The sequence below is a fragment of the Rhinolophus ferrumequinum genome, chromosome 3 (assembly GCF_004115265.2).
Source record: "Rhinolophus ferrumequinum isolate MPI-CBG mRhiFer1 chromosome 3, mRhiFer1_v1.p, whole genome shotgun sequence".
Classification (NCBI taxonomy): domain Eukaryota; kingdom Metazoa; phylum Chordata; class Mammalia; order Chiroptera; family Rhinolophidae; genus Rhinolophus; species Rhinolophus ferrumequinum.
Window position 1 is genome coordinate 102,468,620 of NC_046286.1, and position 21,975 is coordinate 102,490,594.

The window sequence follows — 21,975 nt, forward strand, 5'->3', positions numbered from 1 at the left end:
TTAATTAGTAAGGTAGTTGAACTATTTTTGCTTTCAAAAATGTATATTGTACTGAATGCAGTAATTCCCCTGGTAATTATACTATAACAATTACCAGCATAGGTTAAAAGTGATTATATTTGCTAATTCTTGTCCAGACAGACTTATTGCCCACTCTATTTTCTAACACTGCCTACATAATTGTTCTCAGGATTCTCAGGTTCTTTTCATGTCCCTTGTCTATGGCCTGTGGGAGGTACGAAGAAGTACCGCCCAGATCCCCTTTCTGGATTTCCTGCAGAGCATGTGGTCAGCTGATACCTCAGCTGTCAGTTCCTTCAGCGTCTGACCAGCCACTGTCCCTGGGCAGCCACGCCAGAGATGAGCAAGGCGCCATGTGAAATTTCGGTTTGGCCCTACGGGGGACGCTCTGCAGGCTATCCTTACTCCAGAGCTCCCCACCCAGTTGGCCAAGGTCAAGTTAGGCCTAGGTCACAGTTCATCTTTTTCTGCAAATATGGTTTCTTCCCCTTTCCCTTCATAGGCCTTGGTCCCTAATAAATAAGTGAAAAGACCTTATACACCAACTTTTGCCTCAATTTCTATGCCTGGAGAACTCAACCTGCTATATGTTCCCTGTCATCCCATGGTAGTCACATTTGAGAAGTTAAAATCTCTACTAAAATTTCTAAAGCTATCCTATTGAAGAAGTCTTATCTTGCCCAGATATTTTTGTGTCACCAAGGCCCAATTTTTTTTCACAATTTCTTTTTATACAATCACATGCTTACGCCATTCCTGCCATTAATATTAAAATATATTTGCCTGTGGCAACATGGTCCCCTCTAACTCAAAATATTTCCTCTGGGCTGATACTTAGGGCCCGATATTCTATTTGAATTCATGTCTCACCTTCAAAAGAACTGGTTATGTACACATTTCCTAAGAGAAGATCATTAATAATCATTACAACTGATGTGTCGCATTTGTGCAGACATCTAAACATTCCGAAGTATGTTCACATATATTAGCTTATTTCATCCTAACATCATCTCATGAATGAATAGAGTTTAGGAATCAAGGTCAAAATAATTGATGCCCTAAATTCGACAGTCAGTTGGTGGAAGATTCAGGAGGAAACACCTGTTCCTACGTCCCCCATCTTGCCGCTGTCCGCTCCATGCTGCCACCTGCACACTTTTTGCAGAGTGCAATGTCTTCCTGCAACCCCTGAGGAAATGGGGGATGGGCCCCAAAATCTGGGGTGTCAGAAAATGTAACTGGAAATCATCATCTGAAGTGGAAATGGCACAGCAGGGCTGGCTAGTCGGGCTGCTGGCCCTCTAAATGCACCTATGCTAGCCTTAGTGACTCAGCGCAAATGAGCAGAAGGCACTTCCCTTCCACAAAGATGGGATAAGGGAAGCAGAACCATGGGGACCCACACAGTCTGTCATCAAAGGCGGTGCTCGTTACCATGCTACCCGCCCATGGCGGGAGTTGAAAAGTCTTTTGAGGCAAACTAGACACCCAAACTCAAGTGTGAGAAAAAAAAAAAAGAAAAGAAAAAGAGGAAAAACAGAAGGGGAAGAAGGAAGAAGCAGAGATTTACTCTCCTTTAGCTGTTGGGGATAAATCATGGAGGAAGGATTTAAGAATTTGGGGGATGATTTAAGGCCACACAGCAGTAACAGAAATCTGTAAGTCAGTCTTGGATTAATGGCCTACACACGCTTCTGTAATCGTAAGAGCTATACAAATAGGAAAAGGCTTCACCAGAAGAGGCATTCTGAAAGAGAGGCATTCCGGAAGTGACGAAGCATGAGGATTAGCACTACTAGCAAAGGGGGTCAGTGTTGGAACCATCGGGATCGCAGCTCGCTGGGGACAAGATCCATTTGTCTTGCTGGGAATAAAGTGTCTTTGTCAGAACAAGGAACCAAAGACAGTCTGTGGGCATGAGAACACCAAACATCAACTCCTAGGCACCCTGCTTTTCTAACTGCAGTTTCAGAACAAAGAGAAGCATAATTCACTTTATCGTTGGGAGCCCTCACCGACACACACACTGAGCAATGTGGGAACACGCCGTCACGTGTGCTCTGACTTGTGTGACACTGATTCCTGTCACCAACATGGGACCTCCCCAAACACCAGCGGCTATGGTGTCACAACTTGGAGTTAATGTAGTGGGGAGAGAAACAAACTTGACTTACACAAATTTAGGAAACTAGTGACTTCATCTCACATTCCATCACTGAAGAATGAGTCCTGCAGCAGTTCAGGCTGAAGGAGAGAATTTCGTGACAGTGAAGCCTCCCTGAGTTGCAGCAACTCTCACCATCCCTTAGCATGTCATTTTCTTTCCCACAATCAGAAGAACCTGCGTCTCCCCATAAACAGTGACACGTGACCTGGGCAAGGTCCAGGAATGGGGCTGCAAGTGTAACTTTTGGGCCCCCGGTTCACAGGAGTTTCTCTGTAAGAAGTTATCCAGTATGATATGTCCCACCTATGGTCTCTGGTCACCTTGGGTTACAAAGTGTCCAGTGGTCCTCGCAAAACCCCTCGAGGAAGCAGGAACCCCCTCATCTTAGAGGCGTACACAGGAGGACTATATGACAAGACTTACCCAGGATAGTCCCAATACTGGCTTTTGTCTGCGTGTCCCGTCTGGGTGAGGATTTGTCCCACATTTGTAGTTATTTGAAGTTGCATTGTTCTTATTAATAGTTACATTACAGTAAGCAGGACTGGTTCTGGCAGACCTACTCTACTTCCATGTTCTGCTCGTGCTTCATCCAGAGTGTGAGGTACATGGTGTTCGTCTGTCTGGGACTGGTCTGAGGTCTGTGCAATGCATGACACCACCAGAGCAGCAGTCAGTGGGGTCAGTGGAAATCGTAGGAAATTATAGATTTGCTCTATGTGAAATATGCACAGAAAATAGAAGCTGGACAGTATAGAAAGCACATAAAAAGTAGTCAGAAGGCTTTTGCCTCAGGGCGTTTTGTCATGTATTGATTACAAACCCAGAACTATTAATATTTCTTGTGATTGTTGGTAACACTTATTGGAATAAACTCTTCCAACAGTAATAAGCTAAAAGAGGAAGGACATGTTAAGTAAGATTCTAAGACCACTGCCAACGTGGAGGGTTTTCCCACATCATCACCTAGTTCTTGGACACCAGCTAGGTGTCCTGCAATTCAACTCACTTCTGCCTCTATCAGCAGATAGTGTCAGATTCCACAGGTGAAGGGTTCAGGCCTACAAAGACCCCATATCACCTTTCAGATGCCAACCCCAAATTCAGGCTGTCACCTGAGATTCTGATCCACCTGCCTTCTATTAGAGTTTCCAAAGGCCCTCTCCTTGAACTCAATGAATTTGCTAGAACATCTCACAGAACACAGAGAACCTTTCTCTTCACTAGATCACCGGTCTAGTATGAAAGGATATAACTCAGGAACAGCCAGATGGAAGAGCTGCGTAGGGCCAAGTATGGGGAAGGGGTGTGGAGACCCCGTGCTCTCTGAGTATGCTACTCTCCCTGCCTCATCTCTGTGTGTTCACCAACCCAGAAACTCTTTGAACCCCATCCTTTTGGGTTTTTCTGGAGGCTTCACTGCATAGTCATGATTCATTAAATCATTGGTCATCCGTGATTGTGCTAGAGATCTAGTACTTCTCCCCTCCCCCGGAGGGGGTGGGACTAAAAGTTCCAACCTTCTAATCTCTTGGTTGGTCCTGGGCAACCAGTTCCCAGCCTTAGGTGAGGTCCCATAACAAGAGACATCTTTGTGGCTCTCATCTCTAGGGAAGTCCAAGGGTTTTAGGAGCTCTGAGCAGACAAAGAACAAATAGGATTTCTCATTATAAATCACAATATTGCATTCTAGAATTTCCATTTTTCAAGAAAGTTAATGATTGAATATGTAAGTTGTATAGGTATTACTCAACACTTTCCATCCACCAGAGGTTTTTTTAAATATCACTGACCAGACACACAAACCTGCTTAAGAATCACCAAGTCTGTAGATATTTAAAGAATGTTGCACTCAAAAATGCAATTTCAAACATGCAGCTCAGAAGGTACATTTACATATCACTCAGTGAAGTGTGGCTTTTCATTTACATCAAATGACTGCTCCAAATTAATTTACTCAGTCTTGATTCCAAGTTTTCTTGTGCATGTACAAGTTAAGTGATAGCTGTTAGCATTCGCTTGCTTAGCAGAACTTTGTAAAAAGTTAAATTGAATAGTGTTCTATCAGTGTCACTGTAGGGTAAAAATAGAAAATCTGTTATTTCTAATGATTGTTCAATTTTTCTTCTCATGTACTTCATTGACTCAAAGTAAAACTTCTGGAAGTTTGTTCTCCTCATGGTGACATTGTGAATTCTATTGCAAGTTTAAAGTTCCACATTGAATATATTCTTTGTTTTTAAAGTGAATATGATATGAATATACAGTTTGGTGAGATTCAGCATCATGGCTGAAAACAACATCCTTACTAAATTTAGGAACTTGTGGAATATGCTTGGAAGTAATTGAGGTAGGAAGTAAAGGTGTAACTTGTAGTAGTGTTCAACGAAGCTGATATTCTACCAGTCAAAGCAGAAGCTGTAGTTGTCAAAATTTATAAGTATTTTTACAAAGACAGAGTAACTGAACAACAAAGTTGTTGTAAAAAACCTGATGTTAGAGAAAAAAAGCATCTCTGGGTGGTGGCATGTACTGTTTTCCCTCGCTGCCCATCTTCTCCTTGCTGCCAATTGCACTTTTAGGAAAGTTTCAGCCTTGAACAAACCACTTTGTAAATCAAATCTAGTGACTACTGAAGGGTGGCAGAATATGCCACCCAAAACATGCCATTTGGCATAAGGATTATTTTGAGCTAATGCCAACTGAGAAACAGATTAAAAAAAAAGTTTTGCCCTTGCTTATTGCCTAAAGAAGAACATAAATTTGTAAAGATTTCTCCTTCCGTTCTGCCAGGAAATCACTGGAAACAACTGTAGACCCTTACCAGCCAAGCAAATGCCAAAGGAATCGATATTGCAGACTTTGCTAATGGACCTTATCTTCCATTAGACGCCCCACGTTTACCTCCCCACAATGTGCTGCTCTAGAAGTTCAAAATCCTTTTCCTTTGTTTTGTCACTTCCCTACAGAATTATCGTTCTTTGGTTAAGAAACCAAATAAGGCTAAGTTCTAACCACCTGTCTGAGTTACTCATCTCTGGGTGCTCCCATGTGGATGTGTGCTGCACTTGTTAGTAAACCTCTGTTTGTTTTGCTCTTGTTAATCTGTCTTTTGTCAGGACCTCAGCCAGAGACCCTAGGAAGGAAGAGGGGAAATGTTTTTTACTCCCTACAACACAACAGTATTAACTACTACTTTACAAGAGTCTTCTAAATTTGTTTGCATTGTGTTTTAAATCAGTTAGCAATCTTTTATCAAAATCTTCAATTAATAGAATTCCCCAAATCTCCAGCTTTTGAAGATTTAAGTAAAGATAAATCACTAAAGAGGGTTTGCAAGAAGAAATTGAAATTGATCCCTATAAAAGTGGAGAACCTGGTTAGATTAAATGGTGAGAAATCAAATGATATACAAGATTTTCATTCTAAAATCTATAATTGAATTTCTAGAATATTTCAATTTGTGGGAGGAATATTTCAATGTAGCTTCTAGTTTTAATTAGATAAATTTATATTCATGTCACAAAGAACAGTGAGAAAACTTCTGGTTATGCTGCCTCTAAATATGGCAGAACTTTCAAAATATGTATAAATAAAAATAATTTATTTGATAAGTTCTGTTTAGTAAAAATGTTTGTCAAAGAAAGCTTCTGTGAGTGAAGCAGAAAACAGTACTTTTGAAAATATTCTGTCAAAATTATTTACTCATTTTAATTCAAAAGCAGTTAGAATTGAGAATACGCTCTTATCAAAATTTTCTCTGAGCTTGCCACCAGTAGGAGGAGATTTTCTCAATTATAAATATTATGATCTACCCAGAAATATCAATTGAAGATGTTAATTTCAAATGCTTTAGCTATACTACAACTTTGAAGAAGACTGCAGGCGATTGAGGTTTTTTAAAAATAGAAACAAATAAAATGATACAAAAATATATTTGAACCAAATGGCTGAGAAGAAACCAGATGTGGAGACTGGTAATGGCAGCACCATGTGTCAGGGTTTGGCTTTGGGGCCAAGGGTCCCTTCCCCAGTGATTCGCAGGGAGGAGGTGTGTCAAAACAGGCAACGTCCGCACCCAGCGGCTGGATGTAAAAGAACAGTGAGTGGGCAACTGGTGCGTGTCCTGCTTAAATACACATGAATTATTCTATGCTTGCGTTTAATGCTGTCTTGGCCAACTGAAAGAATCACTGGAAAGACTTTCTCAAAAGAAATAAGTCTGAAAAAAAAAAGAACTAAGTCTGGTTCCTGTTTCAGAGCAATGCCACACCGAGAACCAACGCAGAGGTGTTATCGAGCTCTGCCTTGCCGTGACCAGGCTTTTCTTCACCACACCACTCAATGGCTACAGCACCCAGCTGTCATCTGCTCTCCCTGCACCCCACTGTTTATTACAGTTTGAAGCACCTGGAACACTTCCTGGAGTCACAGATGAGCTCGATAAATACCTGTTGAATGAACAGACTAATTGACTTGTCAGTTACATCTGATGACAGAGAGGAGCTAGAGATCACAGCCGCCGGCGTCGAACCACATTGCTGTGACGCTCATGTTATTGGATGCTGGCATCTGTGCGCGTACTTCTTCACGTTGCCGTGTGCGTGTGATGTGTGAGACCCATCACGACAGCACATGAAGTAGCCCTTGGTGCTGTGCAAGTCTACATCTGGACAGAGAAAGCCTTGAACTTCCATTCCTGGCACTTCACATACAGGATTCGAAGCCATGTTTGCTCTGATGTAGAGTTCGCCAAATTAGCAAGAAACAGAATCGACACACCATGATCATTACTTCAATAAATAACTTTGGACTCTGGGTTATTGAGACTATTACTTATTTGGTAGCAAACAACTCTACACGTTTTGGAAGGTCGAAAGGACAAACCTGAAAATGTCTGATTCTCAATGTCATGGGAAACGAAAGATACACATATGATGTTTATAGTGAGCAAGGACGATCATATCATTGCTTACCACCAAAAACTGTTCCAGCTGCTTAAAATTTCTGAGGATGTGAATCAGTGCAAATATTATTTGCAATCAAAATAACTTCTCCCCCTCACCAAGTTTATAATCAATTGCCAATTACAAGGATTAAGCCGCAATTAAAAACAAATGCACAAGGCACTTACAATATTTTCCTAAGTAAAATCAGCTGTTTGAAGACTAGGTGGCATTTATTTCCAAAGAAAATCGGCCTTAATATTAATGCCTGACTGTTGCCAAAATCCTGGTGAGGGCCTCTTGGATGCTTTAGGATCACAACTGCTCCTTAACAGTCATCATCAGAAGATGAACTGCTTAAACCCAGAGAATTACAACGTGCAAGGTCGACCTTAGTAGATACAACATTGGTCCAGGTGGATGTGCAATATTGTCAGTCGTGCCAGTGGGGGCTGCTGTGCGCCCGTAGTGACAGTGAAACAAACAGGCAAGGCATATGAATGTCACACACAAACATCTGTAAATCGCCAGGAAACCCCACTGATGCAGCCACTCAGATCTGAAATCTACCGGGTCCACTGCAGGAGAAATGAAGGTCACTGACTGACATGAACACTGACGCAGCTCACACTTCAAAGTATCAGTGTTGATAAAACATTACTTCTGTTTTCGTAAGTAACTGACTCCAAAGAATGTAGCTGAATCATCTATGTCCTTTGAGCCGGACTTAGAAATTTGACTTTCCCCCTCATTTCTAATGGTGCCTTAAAACTCTCCATTGATTTCTGGTTATTTTATTTAAATTAGTTTTGGAAAATGCCATTCCATTCAGAAGGGGATTTTAAAAGGAGAAGGGGATTTTACAAGGAGAGCATTCCATATAAAAAGAACTTGGTTTTTGCTTGTTGCACTGCATGAAACAGATTCAGATTATTTGTAGCATGTCACGTGGCTTATCCTTCGAACAACCTACAATTAGCAGAGCAGAGGGTCATGTGGGAAGAAGCTCTGTTATTTCCAATTCTTACTGGTTTTTGAACTGTCTTGTATCTCACTTTACCACTACTATTTGTCTTTTCACATATAACCCTACCCTCCACCCTCACCAGGCAGGTTTGCCTTTTAATGTACAGAGAAAACTGGGGCTGTACAGTGGGGTAAAGTGTGATGAGGGAAAACAACGCAAACTCCACAGGCCTTGGTGCGGAGGTTGGGTCTACCAGATGTAGGATAGCTGGAGGCAATTTTTAAAAATGTCTTAGCTTCAATTTTGTCATCCACAAGACAGATATCAAATAATTTTTTATTAGTTTCAGGTGTACAGAACAATGTAATAGTTAGACATTTGCACCCCTCACTAAGTGATAATCCCTTCCCCCAAACTACTACCCCTCTGACATCATATATAGCTGTTACAATTCCCCTGACTCTATTCCCTATGCTGTACTCCACTTTTAGGTAAAGAATTACAGGTCATTAAGCACGCCTTTGAATTTAGGAGGGAGGATGTAATTACCCTTCCACCCACAGGAAGGAGTCTCCTTTCTGGAAGGGTTGAGAACCCCTCTCCCTCAAGAGTGGATCAGGCTGAGGCAGGCCACACTTTTTCTGGAAAGAGCCACTCACAGCACAAGTAGAGGGAACCTACAGGGCTCCGTGTGAAGTAGTCTGCTTCACACTCCAAGACCTAGCTTTGACTTCCTCTTTCATCTTAAAAAGTTATAAGATGTCCCGTTCTACTACATAACATATTCCTGCTGATTGTAATATAAATGTGCTACTCTAACTTACCTCTCTCTATTATGCTATGCAAAATGGACACTCCAAGATAACCCCATACTTATATGACGGTATCTTTTCTTGCTGGCGTATGACACCACTGAGCAATGTACATACCGTTTGGATCTAATAAGACAGATATATAATCAGTATATGCAAAGGTCTTTAATGCTGTATCACGTAAACACAATTCCAGCATTGTTTCCATTGCAGAAATGAAGCCATTTACTGAAAATGTTAAGGCCAAATGTATTGGCCACGTTAAGGCCAATTCCATTTCGGTTGAATTAAATGTGAGTATATCTGGAGTCTCTGACAAGACTCTTCAGAGCCTGATCCCTGGATAAGAACTTCAGTTTCCATTTGACCCAAAATGTCAATAAAGGGTTAAGTTGAAAGAAGATAGCCATTAAGCAATGTCTCAAAAATTGGAAAGAAACATAACTTACATATTAAATCTAAATCATAAAAGAAATGCCAAATATAACAGAAATTTCAATGTGAATTGACAAGAGAAGCCTAAGACAAGAGAAGCAGAAGGAAAATGCATTCAAAGGGTAAGTTTCTTATCTCTCTTTGTTAAATGAATGAATGAATGTATACCAAAATCCTGCCAAATGAGTTAAATCATTCTCCCCCAGGAACACCACAAGCAAGTACAAATGGAGTGAACTAATCTCAGAGCCCAAGTAAACCTTTGAAGTCTGCAGCGCAAGGGAGCATTGCTTGAAAAGGCAAAAGGAATTTGAGGACAAATTTGAAGCAAGAATATTATTTAAAAAATCATTTATATCAAACAACAGTGACATCAAAAACCATAAGTCTTTAGTGAAAGAATTGAGGAAAATGACAAGGCAGCAATGCTTCTAAGATTTAATATCCCATTGGCAACTGGACTTTAAAACATGTTTCTGAAAGGTTAAGTTTTGACTGTGAATTTTTTCTTTTTACTTTGTGTTCAGCTTTGTAAACTGAGAAATAATGAATGAAGGTGAAAAGAAGTGCAGGGAATACCAGACAGCCTTAGAAGGAGAAAGTGGGGAAAAGGGTGAGGGTGATTTTTTTCTTTTTGACAAATGATATCATGGTAATAATTTTTCTATTTTGTATGTTTTCAAGTTTTACACTTTAAAATTTTAAGAATGATATTGTAAATCAGGTTCAAGGCACAGAAATGATGTTTTCCCCTGGGAAGTACCCAATATCAGGGTGAGCCCCAAGAGACACATAGTGGTTGGGCAAAAATGTGTCCCTTTGACTTTGCCCATGCCATTTCACTATGGCTGGACGCTGTTATTCCTGAGTCAAACTGAGGCATCCAGAAATGTTCTCAAACTTTTTCATGTAATTCTCTGGAATTACATGAAACCATACAGCCATTCTTCCTTCAAATGCTCCACTTTCTGCTCCTGGTTCAGCTTTGCGCTTTTTGCTCCTTACTTTTTATTCATAAACTTAAGACTACCGACTGCTAACCCTGAGTGGATGAAGATCCTCTCACTACTGTAGATAATTAGAGGAGACTGCGAGGTTGGATGGCAGATGGGAACCTGCTGCTTCATATAAAACCTCAGGATGTTTTGGCTCTCAAGTAGTTCACTGTTTTCTCTGAGAGAGAGGAAAATGTTTTATATACAATGCAAACTCAAAGCACACAGATCATGTACCCGAATGAAATCATGTACCTGAATGAAATACGCCGAACACCTGGACATGAATATCACCTCCATCTTATGTATTTTTTCCCCACATATTAACAGCCACACGCGTGTGATCTGGAAGGTAGTATCATTGAAAACCTCATCTTTTATTTCTGCAGCTGATAGCCTTACAGGTTACCTACTTCAATTCTTGGATTTTATAAGAAACCCGAAAGCCTAAGAGATTATGTTATTTTCCTAACGCCAAAAAGGTAAGCTTATTGGCTTTGGAGCTCCTGGAATAGAAGTTATTATCCACTGGCAAATTATTATTATTAAAAAAAATAGATGAAAGAGATGTCAATCTCTTCATATACAAAAATATACGTTTGTAAAGCACACAAATAAAATTCTTACCTGTGACCCATTCTCTACAATTTGTTTCGAGGATAAACACATAATGAATATTTTCCTTATTTATTTTATGAGGCCAGCAGCATTACCTTAATACCAAAACCACACAAAGGCAATACAAGAACACTACAGACCAATAACTCATGAACATAGACGCAGATATCCCCAACAAAATATTAACAAGTCAAATCCAAAACAGTATAAGAATTATACACAATGATCAAATGGGATTTATCCCAGGTATGCAAGGTTAACTTAACATTCAATAAATGAATTAACGCAATCCATCACATCAAACTAAAAAAAGAAAAGTCACACAATAATATCAATAGATGCAGAAAGTTTTTTGATAAAATCCAACACTCATTTGTGATAAAATCTATCAGTAAGATAGTAACTGGCGGGGTGGGCGAAGGGGGAAAGAAGTGTGGCTTCCTCAACTTGATAAACTTTATATACCAAAAATCTACAGATAACGTGATACTCAATGGTGAGAAACTTGAAGCTTTCCCAGTAAGCTGAGGTCCAAGGCAAGGAGGTACTCTCTCACCACTCCTTTTCCACATCATACTGGAAGTCTTTGCCAACGCATAAGGCAAGAAACTAAATAAAGGTACACAGAGGAAGAAAGGCATAAAACTGTCCTTGTTCATAGATGACATAAATGCAGAAAATCCAAAAGAATCCACAAAAAACTTACTGGAAATAATAATAAACAATTATAGGAAAGGTTGCAGGATACAAGGTTAATATATTAAAAGTCAATCACTTTCCTATCTACCAACAATGAACAAGTGGAATTTGAAATTAAACACACAATATCTTTCACATTAGCACCGAAAAGTGAAATACTTAAGTACACGAGTATAGTACACATATGTGTGCACCTGCACATGTGCACACGCATACACACACACACACAAACACACAGCCATTATATATACGCAAATATGCGGGCATACTCAAGATACTGGAAAGAATTAAACCAAAGTTTTACTAACCATAAGGGTAAATTTTTCTAACATTTAAAAATTTTTTATTGTGTGTGAATTATTTCTAAATTTAAAAAACAAAGCACTAGCAGGAAAAAAACATTAGCAGGAACAAACCCACAACAATTAGCAAAGCACAATTCAGTGTATTAGTGACCTCCTGCAGGCTTTTATGATATCCCCAGGCATGGAGCCGTCACCATAAGAAGAAAGAATCCTTTTCTCTATCTTACGTATAAAACATCCTTCTGCTGCCTTCTACGAGAAGAAACCTTTTCCAATCACGTGGTTGGCTATATATATATACTTAAATCTAACTGAACACAGTAGCTTCTATTTATAAAATCCCTCAAAAGCAATAATAGGAAAAATTTTCATTCCAAACACAACATTATTATTCCATCAATTATCTCCTTGTGTATCTGGGAAGAGGCTCATTTCCTGTAAGTGTTGTGAGTTATTAACGTAAAGGTGACAGCTTAGCAGCAGGAAACATGCAAGGCGACGCTCACAGTAAGATAATACGATAATATGATCAACATTACGTATTGTAATGCCATTTTTATCAAGTTTAATGGGAGGTTTTAAAATACTGGCTGGGGGCTGCATTCTGACTTACAGAAAAATATTTTGAATTTCTCTCCTGAGAAACTAAAAAGGGATGTAATGACCTACTGCTTTCGGAACAGTGGAGCCCACATTTTTAGCCCTTTCCAATTCCTTTCCTGAAATATCAGAAGAATCAGCTGTTCTTCTTGCATGTGGAAAGCGTTCGCCAGAGGCAATTATTCAGCTGGCCCAGGGAGACTGAAGTGCCGCATTGTCGGTAATACTATGTATGGTCTCCCTTGCCTCAGTAAGAACTAAATATGCAGCAAAAGGAAAACATCTCATTTTTACTCCTTCCTGGAAACAGGTCTGCACAACAGATGTTGTTAAGGGTTTTAGGTTTCCATTAGTCAACAGTTTTATTTAAATTTATTAAAGAATAGAAGTGCTGGGAGTATTAATACCTGCTAATCATGAAATTATAGCGTTTAAAGCAGCTTTAAAAGGCAACCTAGTACAGTCCTAAAATCTAGGGACAACACTTAAACGACGAAGGCATAAGGCTGCTTTTGCTTTAAAGTCTGGAATGAAATATATTCCTTGACTTTATTCATTAATTCATTTCAGCATTCCCTAGAAGTTCTTTCTTATCAGGGCTAAGACATTTCTATTGCAATTTACTTCCAGCCAACCTCAAGAATAAGTAATAAAGCTAATTTCTTTTACTCTACTCACTTAGTGTACAGTAAGGAATTCTACTCTAAACCACCTACCCCACAGATTAAATAGGCTTAGGTTCTTCAACTTTGTTCTTGCCTCCGAAACTGCAATTCAAATCTAGTCCATCTCCCCGTTTTTCTCTCAGACCATCGCCACATTTTCTTTCTTTCATTCTACCCTCTGAGAAAAGAAACAACCAGGTCCAAAACTAGCTACTTGCTTTATTTTGGGGATATGAATATATGTGACGCACCAATATAAACACAGATATGTGTAAGAACTGAAGTATATGGAGAAGACATTTTTTAAATAAAACATTATGGGCCATACATTCCAAAAATAAATAGTGTGCATAACTTATTTCATTTCTAACATTCACGTTATATTTCAAATTATTTTAGAATTTACTGATATCAATATGTGTTTATATTTTAATATCAACCTAAGCTGACACTATTTTTAGATATGTCCTCTCACTTATATCGTAGGATCTTATGTGACTACTGACTAAGGATTTGGCATCTTAATGTCTCGTCACATTAAAATATACCCAACTTGGGCAGACAGCAGCCACCTAAAGCAGACGCTCCTCCAGAAAGAGGAAGGTTTATGCTACGGGAATATCTAGATGTTGAGAGTGGCAGTGCTGCAGATTCTTACCTGATGTCCGTACATGTTATGCAGGTGATAGCTCGGCTGTTTGTGGTGATCAGGTTCAAAGCTACTGATGTTTCTTTGTCCGAGGTTGGGTGTGCTCCACATTTAAAGAAAAACTCCTGCAAGAAATGAGAAATGCTATCAAAGTCATGGAATCCAGGTTGCCATTACCCCTTCTCTGAGCATTTCCACAGCAAGCAATGTCTTCGGGCAAGAAGAGAGATCCATCACTAGGTATGAATTAGAAATAAATCAGCATCAGACCTTCCCAGGGAAACGAATGCCCTTGTGTCAGATTAGTGAACGACTCCGTCTTCAGAAGGGGCCAAGTGTCTGTTAGCCTTTCCTTCTTTCGATCTTTCAGCCATGGAGCTGGGGAAATAATGTGTGCCCCTGGTTTAGCAATGCCCCTCCATGCTAAGTGAGCCTAGTGGAACAACTCGGTGTGGCCGCAGGGGGAGCCTGAAATAGTAACTCTCAGATGAGGAAAGGGAGACCTTGAACCACGAAATGATTTGCCCAAAGTCCAACAACCAGGTGAAACCAGGCCACCTATAGGGAAACCCAGCGCTTTTTTGTTTGTTTTTTTTACAGCATCTCTACACAGTTGGTCAGTTATCAGCAAGAATGTAGGACAGAGTAAGGGATGTACAGGCCCTATGTCATGCAGGGCGGCCTGCAGGGTCTCTGCTCCTGCTCCCCACATAAGAACGCAGGATGTGGCTAGGCCAAAAAGGAACACCCACGGAGCCATAGGTAGGGGAGTCATACCACCACAGTCTCACTGGAGGCTGGATTCACACAACGTGCAACCTGCTGTCCGCTTTTCTGCCAACCAACGGACTCTCCTCGACTCCACTCCCCAGTACAGCCGCGGCAGTTATATTAGTGGCCAATGGCTCAAGGGTTACAGCTGACGGCCAACTAGCCACAGCTGACGGCCATCTACTACCCGAGCCAGCACCTTTCCACGTGAGGCCGAGAGCCTGGAAACTGCTCTCTGGGACTCTCTACCCACACCCTATTATCATAAGTGCCCAAGTACACACGGACTTACAGAGTAGCCGACTGGGACTCTCCCCAGCCTAACTTAGAGCCCTGCACTGCTTTCAGCCTCTCTTCAGCATCGCAGAATTCCCTGGGAGACTTGGCCCCCACCCTCACGCCAGGCAGCTGGGAATGTTTTAAACCTGTAGCTCTCTCCCTAGTGGTGTCCTGTCCCCATGCCTCCATTTCAGCCTTTTACACATTCTTTTTGATTGATAATATTCTCCCTTCTCAACCAAGAGTTTCTTTTCCCATTTCTTCATTTCTTCCTTCTGCTATTTCTCTATTTGTTCACACACCTCTTCTTCACTTCATATGCCAAGGTGCTCGGCCAGGAAGTGCTCTGCTTCTTGTCCGTCTCTACACCCTCCACGGAGCTAAATTTTCTGTGATTACAAACATTCTATACAAATAGACCCCTCAATGACAGAAGAACGCTTGCAACCCACACTTACCCCTCAGCTCCACTGGAGCATAACTACTTGGAATATTGAAAGCATTTTCCCTTTAAAAACTAGACCCGGTGTCAGCAAACGTTTGGTCAATCTCCAGATATTAAATGTTTTCAGCTTTGTGGGTCATTTTGTGTTTGTTGCACTTTTCAACTTTGCATTGTAGCCTAAAAGCAGCCACGGGCAATATACAAATGAATGGACATATTGTGCCCTAATAAAACTTTGTTTATAAAAACATGTGGTGAATTGAATTTTGCATGCAGGCCACAGAATGTCTGCCCCTACACTAGATCCTGAGATATTTGTGGAATGTTTTACTCCTAGTTGTATCCTAACAGTGCTGCCATAGGATAGGCTTTAGATCTATTTCTTAAATGAAAAATCAACAGATTTATTTAATAAATGCTACCGGTGTGCCTTTAGACGTTTCTTTCCCTACACATGACCAAACTAACCTCATTCTCCCCTGACCTGAGATCCAGTGAGCAATGCCTGTGGGTCTCAAGCTACAGTGTGAATCAGAATCACAGGGGAACTTGTTAAACTAGACACCGCCAGGCCCTAACTTCAGATTTTCTAATTCAGTAGTTCCACCCTGGGGCCAAGGATTTGCATTTCTAAAAGGTGCCAGGTGAATTCTGTTACTGCTGCTGTGGGGACCACACCTTTGAGAACCATTGAGTTACACCAACGTCAGGGGTGAAGGGAGGAAATTCTACTTATTCTCAGAAGGCAACAACTGTAGGCCACCTTGCGTACTGCATCTGAAAATAAGGCCACGTCCCAGGTAAAGTGTATTACTCTCCAAAAATCTGGCGTGTGCCATTTTATAGAGAAGTGTCCCGAAGCCAGGCATTTGGAACCCAGGCGGTTCTTAACTGCAAGTGTCTGATCACTCCCAGATGGCAAAATTGCTCATTAGCGAGAATCTTCCCTACCTGGGGCACATGGCCTAGTAGCTGATCTACTTGCTGGCAGTCGTCAGCCCCACAGATGAGGGGGTGCCACCAGCCTTGTTCCAATAGATGGTGTGCAGTGCATTGGGTGGGAGGCCGTGCAGGGGGGTCTACGCCGCCCTTCCCACCAGCCCAGAGCCTCCCCTGGAGCAGCAGGCAAAGCATACTGACTGCGCTTTCCTCTTTTTTAACATGGAACACTTTTCACTTAGTCTTTTAAAATGCTACAAATCCTTCAAAGGCCAGTTCAAGGGCATTGAGAAAAGAGTTAAAGCAATTCCTGACCACCAAAAGAAGTCTGGAGGCCATGACTGACCCTTAGGAAATACACTGAGCCAGCTGAGACCGCTTTTTGCAGACATGAAAAAAATCCTCCCTCACAACACAAAGTAATTCCTCCAAAATAGCTGAGTTGGCTGGACGATTGAGAAGGTATTTCATATACAGATAAATAGATATAGCATTTATATTTTTTTCTTAGCTTGCAGAAAGCTACTGGTAGACATTCAGCTAACAAATCACAAAGTGCTCTAACACCAGATAAAATTCAGCCAGATAACAGCCAAAATCCTTTTTTGGGGGTGGTGTGGAATGGGGATATTTACAGATAATGGCATAAGAAGTCACAGATATTTGGAAAATTCCAGTATTTCATATGATGTGATAAATTTAAAATAGAAATTACTAACGCTGTATATCAAATATGTTTGTCTCATCAGTGCATTTCAGCAATTTCTCCACCAATTCTTTTGAAAGGAGGCCTTCTAAAGTCCTAGAGCAACTGGCAAAAACTGAGGAGGGTCTGAGATTTCACCCAGCTTGCAAGCTAACAGGTGAGTCTGCCACAGTCTCATGGAGGCTGGCAGAAGACACGAGACTCCTGGGTCAGAGACAGGATTGCATGCCTCGGGCCCAGGCAGAAAGAAATATGGATGCTATGATGACGTCATCATGTTGGAAAGATTTTCCAGAACAAAAGAGTAGTGAATGCCTCCCTCACAAGATGTGGAGAAACAAGAGAGACCCCTGGAGAATTGTCTCCTGATAGTAATAACACCTTTTCTTACAGACTAATCAGCTCAGTGATGTGGTCATTTCCTGTCTGATCCAATCAGCAGACTAGAGATTTCAAAGTCTCTCTGATATCTCCAGTCTACGTTAAAAACACACAAACTAGAAGGCAAAACAAAACAGAAATAAAAACATTAAAAAAAAATTCACCTTGGGTATCTCAGCTTGTCATGCAGTGTCTCTGGTCCCGCTCCCCACACAAGAAAGCAGGACATGGTGAGGCCAAAAAGGAACACCCACGGATCCATGGATAGGGGAGTCATACCACTATATTCTCGCTGGCGGCTGGGTTGGAGACACAGGAAGCAGGATCTACAATCTGCCGTCCGCTTCCCTGCCTGCCTGCCTGCCAGCCAGCCAGCCAGCCAGCCAGCCAGCCAGCCAGCCAGCCAACCAGCCAACCAACCAACCAACCAACCAATGCAGTCATGGCTGTTACATCAGTGGCTAATTGGCCAACTGGCTATAGCTGACGGCCAACCAGTCACAACTGATGGCCATCCACTACCCAAGACAGTAGTTTTCCACGTGAGGCCGAGAGCGTGGAAACTGCTCTCTGCGACTCTGTCCCCACACAGCTTCCTTATGTAGGGTTGTCATCTCACAGGGAACTGATTCTTTTGAAGTAACTGTCTATGGAGTCTGCCTATCTGTGTTCTGTTTCTCTTAATTGTTCAGATTAAAAAAAATTAAGGAAACCAAAATTAGACAAGTCTTCTAGCTGGAGTCCACGCAGAAAATGACATCTCTCACTGTGAGATCCACCCATCAGGGGCATGCCACCATGTCATCCCCACGAGGGGCCCAGGAAACACCTAAAGCTGGGCCAAGTGACAGTGGTGATGCCCCAACGCCAGGCTGCTCAAGATGACATTACTCTAGTTCCAGTGGATGCCAGGGTTTGACCAGCTTCTACCTCACTAGGGAAGCAGCCTCCTGTGGGAGCAGTAGGAAAACATTTTCATTCATCAGGGAGGACACCTGTCAATCACAGTGCAGACAACACAGGATCCTTAACTGTGGGGAAATCGTCTCAACGGAGCCCACCCCACCTTCTGAAAATGCCAGTCCACAGATAAATCAGCTACGAAAAACCAAACCAAACACAACAAAAAACTAAGTCCTATTCAGTTAAATTCCTCCACTTTCTGGCTCGTTCCATTGGATCCATTGGAATATATTCAATTCAGGGAAGCTATAATTAGTTGTGAAGCTAAATCTATGACAGTAAGTAGCCAGCTTTATTTTTAATGATAGAGTACAAACTATTCAAAACAAAATAAATTAAAAAAAAAATCCCAGAGTAAGACCTTAAAAATATGTTTGGCTTTATGATGTGACCCTGAAAAATGCTGTGTAAGTATTTTCCACCTTATTAGCACTAAATAGAAAATCCAAAATCCAAAAGAGTTGCATTCCTTAAGTTCATAGAAAGGTACTCATATTTTTGCCACTTCTATGCCCAAGACTCTGGTCCTTTCCTTCTGTTCTCACTGAGTTCTCAGGTTTGATCATAATTCAACCATCCTGTCATTTCAGATCGTAGAGGTCTGCTGCTCTAACCCAAGCAGACCCATAAAAATCAAAGGTACCCCGAGGGGAAAGACCTGTGAACATTTCAACTCAACTGTCGGTGGCAGGCCTGGAAGCCACCCTCTGTCCTCAATGCACTCTGCTGCCTGATCATAACTCATTGCCAGAGTCTCTCACAGGCAAAGGGGAAAATACGAACAAATGTGGAAATAAAAAAAAAATAAATAAACTAGCAGAATGTGAAAATTAGATAAATACCCAAAACCCAACTGCATAAAAACACATAGGATGAGAAGCTAATCAGTCAACTCCAAAGACAAATTGATGTATTCTAAATTGCTACAGAAATAGCTCAAAACTAGCATCTCGAAAGTTTGTCCCAAGGGCAATGTAGTTTCCCAAACCTGAAAACACAGCGAGGAGACCTGGCTTCCTCAGTCATGAGCCTTTTAACAGCTTCCCTTGAACTCCCGCAAGCCAGCCGTTTTGATAGACAGTGCTCAACAATTTTATGTTTTCCAAATAAGAAGTTGTGTCTATCTTTGTGAAGAGTTCGATTCCATGTTAGTCTCCAAATCCGTCTTAGTTAACAGCCCCCAAGGAAGCATGCCTTTCTCTTGATAAAAGGGAGACACAATTTCCACCAGGAGGCTGCGGTGGGTCTGGGGTTTGTACTAAAAAAGTAACTGACCACTTGCACGGGTCAGAGTCCAGGTAAGGAAACAGGGCCCACACCAGGTATTTTGTTACCTTAGGCAGGAAGAGCGGGGCACAGACAGGGCTTCAGGGAGAGAGGGGGAGGAAGGGAAGGAGGAAGTGGGGGAAACAAGGAGATGAGGTCATTCTCCAGGAAAGGTGCGGCTACCGCTCATTGTAGTAGGTCACAATACTGTTAGCACTGGGGGCAGCTCCGCCACCTGTGTCGCCATGGCAGTTCCCACAAGGACCAAGTGAAAACAGGAATCCCACCTCCCCATGGGAAGGCGTGGTCAGTGGAGAGGCCCTGGCAACGCCTGTGACACCTCCCTGAATATTTCCCGCCCTAATTCGAATAAAACCCTAAGCTTCTTTGTTCTTCGGGGCAGCTGGCATTTTTGTCCCTGCCTGCCCACACCCATTATTTTGGGCGTGTATTTTTTACTTCAATAAATCCTCTGCTTGTTTGGCTTTGCTCATGTGGCTTTGGCTTTGTACGTCCTGGAATGCTTTCCTGCGACCATTCGAGAACCCTTGTTCTTTAGTAACAGTTTGTCTGAGGGGAGTTAATAGCAGGGTCTAGTTGCAAAGGTGGTGGAAGCCCAGAAGAGCTAAACAGCGACAGGAAGTCACTCCGATATCAGAGCCCCTTCCACCTGGGGCTGGAGGACAGTGGGAAGAGGTGACATCGCCCCCCTGCTCAGGAGCTGGGCTGTCTGGTGGGACCCGGGAGGCTGAATAAGACAGCCACTGCCGGAGATGCCTCCTGAAGAGAAAGGGAGAAAACCTCCCAGCTTCTGCCTTCTCTGTGCCCTCCCACCTCCTACCAGGCCTCCCATGGGCAACGCCAACCTGAACCGAGGAGGGGGGCTTGGGAGCTCTGCTGGCCACGGACAAGCAGAGAGGGGAAGGACAGGTACATCTGAAAGCCACCAGCAGGGGCCTGGTGTACCCCAGGGAGGGAAAGGCAGTCTGGAGAGCCGAAATTCGTCACCTTTCTCTGTGTGTTAGTGGTGACACATTCTAATTAGCCTCCATAAAGGAAAAAACAAGATGTATTTATGTATGACTCTTTAAAATATATTAAATACAGATGCATAAATATTTACATGTCTATGTATTGAATTTAAACTCAAACCTGTCAAAAGATTATCCACCCAAATCTTAAAATAAAATGAACAGAGGCCATTGTCACTATGTATATGAAAACTAGTAATAAGCATCTCACAGGTATATCAAAGAGGTCCTCAGAGTGACCAAGCCACCCCAGACAACTGTCACTTAGGATCCATCTAAATGGCTCTCACAGACCTAACAATTCTGTCAGTAGCTGACAAACACATACCCCAGTTCCTCTCTCCTCAGACACTGCAGGTACTAACAGGTCCTCACCTGGCTGGAGACAGATTCTTTTATAAGAAGCTACCGTTAACAAAGGAACAAGACAAGCAAATAAAGAAACAAAAACTCATAGACAGACAACAGTTTAGTGGTTATCAGAGGGTTAGGGGGTTGGTAGATGAGGGTAAAGGGGGTCAAATATATGGTGATGGAAGAACAATTGACTCTGGGTGGTGAACACACAATGTGATATACACCAGGCGTGCCAACAAAATGTACACAAGTGGACACTTTGGTCAACGTTGCTCAAGCCGTAGTTCGCCGTAATTAGAAGTGTCTGGACATTGATGGTAACCACTTTGAGCACCTCTTATAATTGCAGAAGGCAAACGTGACTTGTATTCATCTTTTATTACCAGTATATAATTACAATTTTAATAGTTTTTTCCTTTCTGAAAATGGGTGTACATTTTTTTTGACACCTTTTGTATAACCAGGCTTGTCTTCACCTTCTCCATCTGGATCTAAGTTCTTCAATGAGTCTTTCAACTGCAATACTACTCAGTCATAATGTGCAATTTATTATTGTAGTTTAAGAAGAAAAGGGGTGGAATTGTTGAAGAACACATTTCAAATGATATCTGAAGAATAAACTAGAAGGTTTGGGGTCATCACTGATGCTTAGAAAATGCATATATTTATATAGATAGATTCGTTCAAACCTAAAAAGTCCTAATTCACAGCGCAAGGCAATCGCTCAGAGCCCTCCCACGGCTCTGCCCCCACCACCACCCCCACCCCCATGGCGCGGGGCTCCACCTGCTCAGTCAGAACACATTCCCAGCTCTACCACAGACAGAACCTGTCTGTCTAGCATCAAGCCAGTGCTCTGAAGGGACAGGGACAAGAGATGACTGGCCAGAGTCCAGTGACCGCATTCGTGACCTGGACCCAGCCCTGCTCCTTTCAGTCTTACATCTACCTTAAGTAA

The 21,975-nt window shown here is 41.9% G+C and overlaps 1 protein-coding gene across 2 annotated transcripts in view; it reads right to left on the reverse strand.

Moving 5' to 3' along the window:
- Positions 1–21,975, reverse strand: part of PRKN (parkin RBR E3 ubiquitin protein ligase) — a 1,123,097-nt gene that overhangs the window by 486,602 nt on the left and 614,520 nt on the right. For both annotated transcript variants that reach the window (XM_033103449.1, XM_033103448.1), the window contains exon 6: positions 13,889–14,004. In XM_033103449.1, coding sequence (XP_032959340.1) covers positions 13,889–14,004 — 116 coding nt within the window. The remainder of the gene's footprint in view (positions 1–13,888; positions 14,005–21,975) is intronic.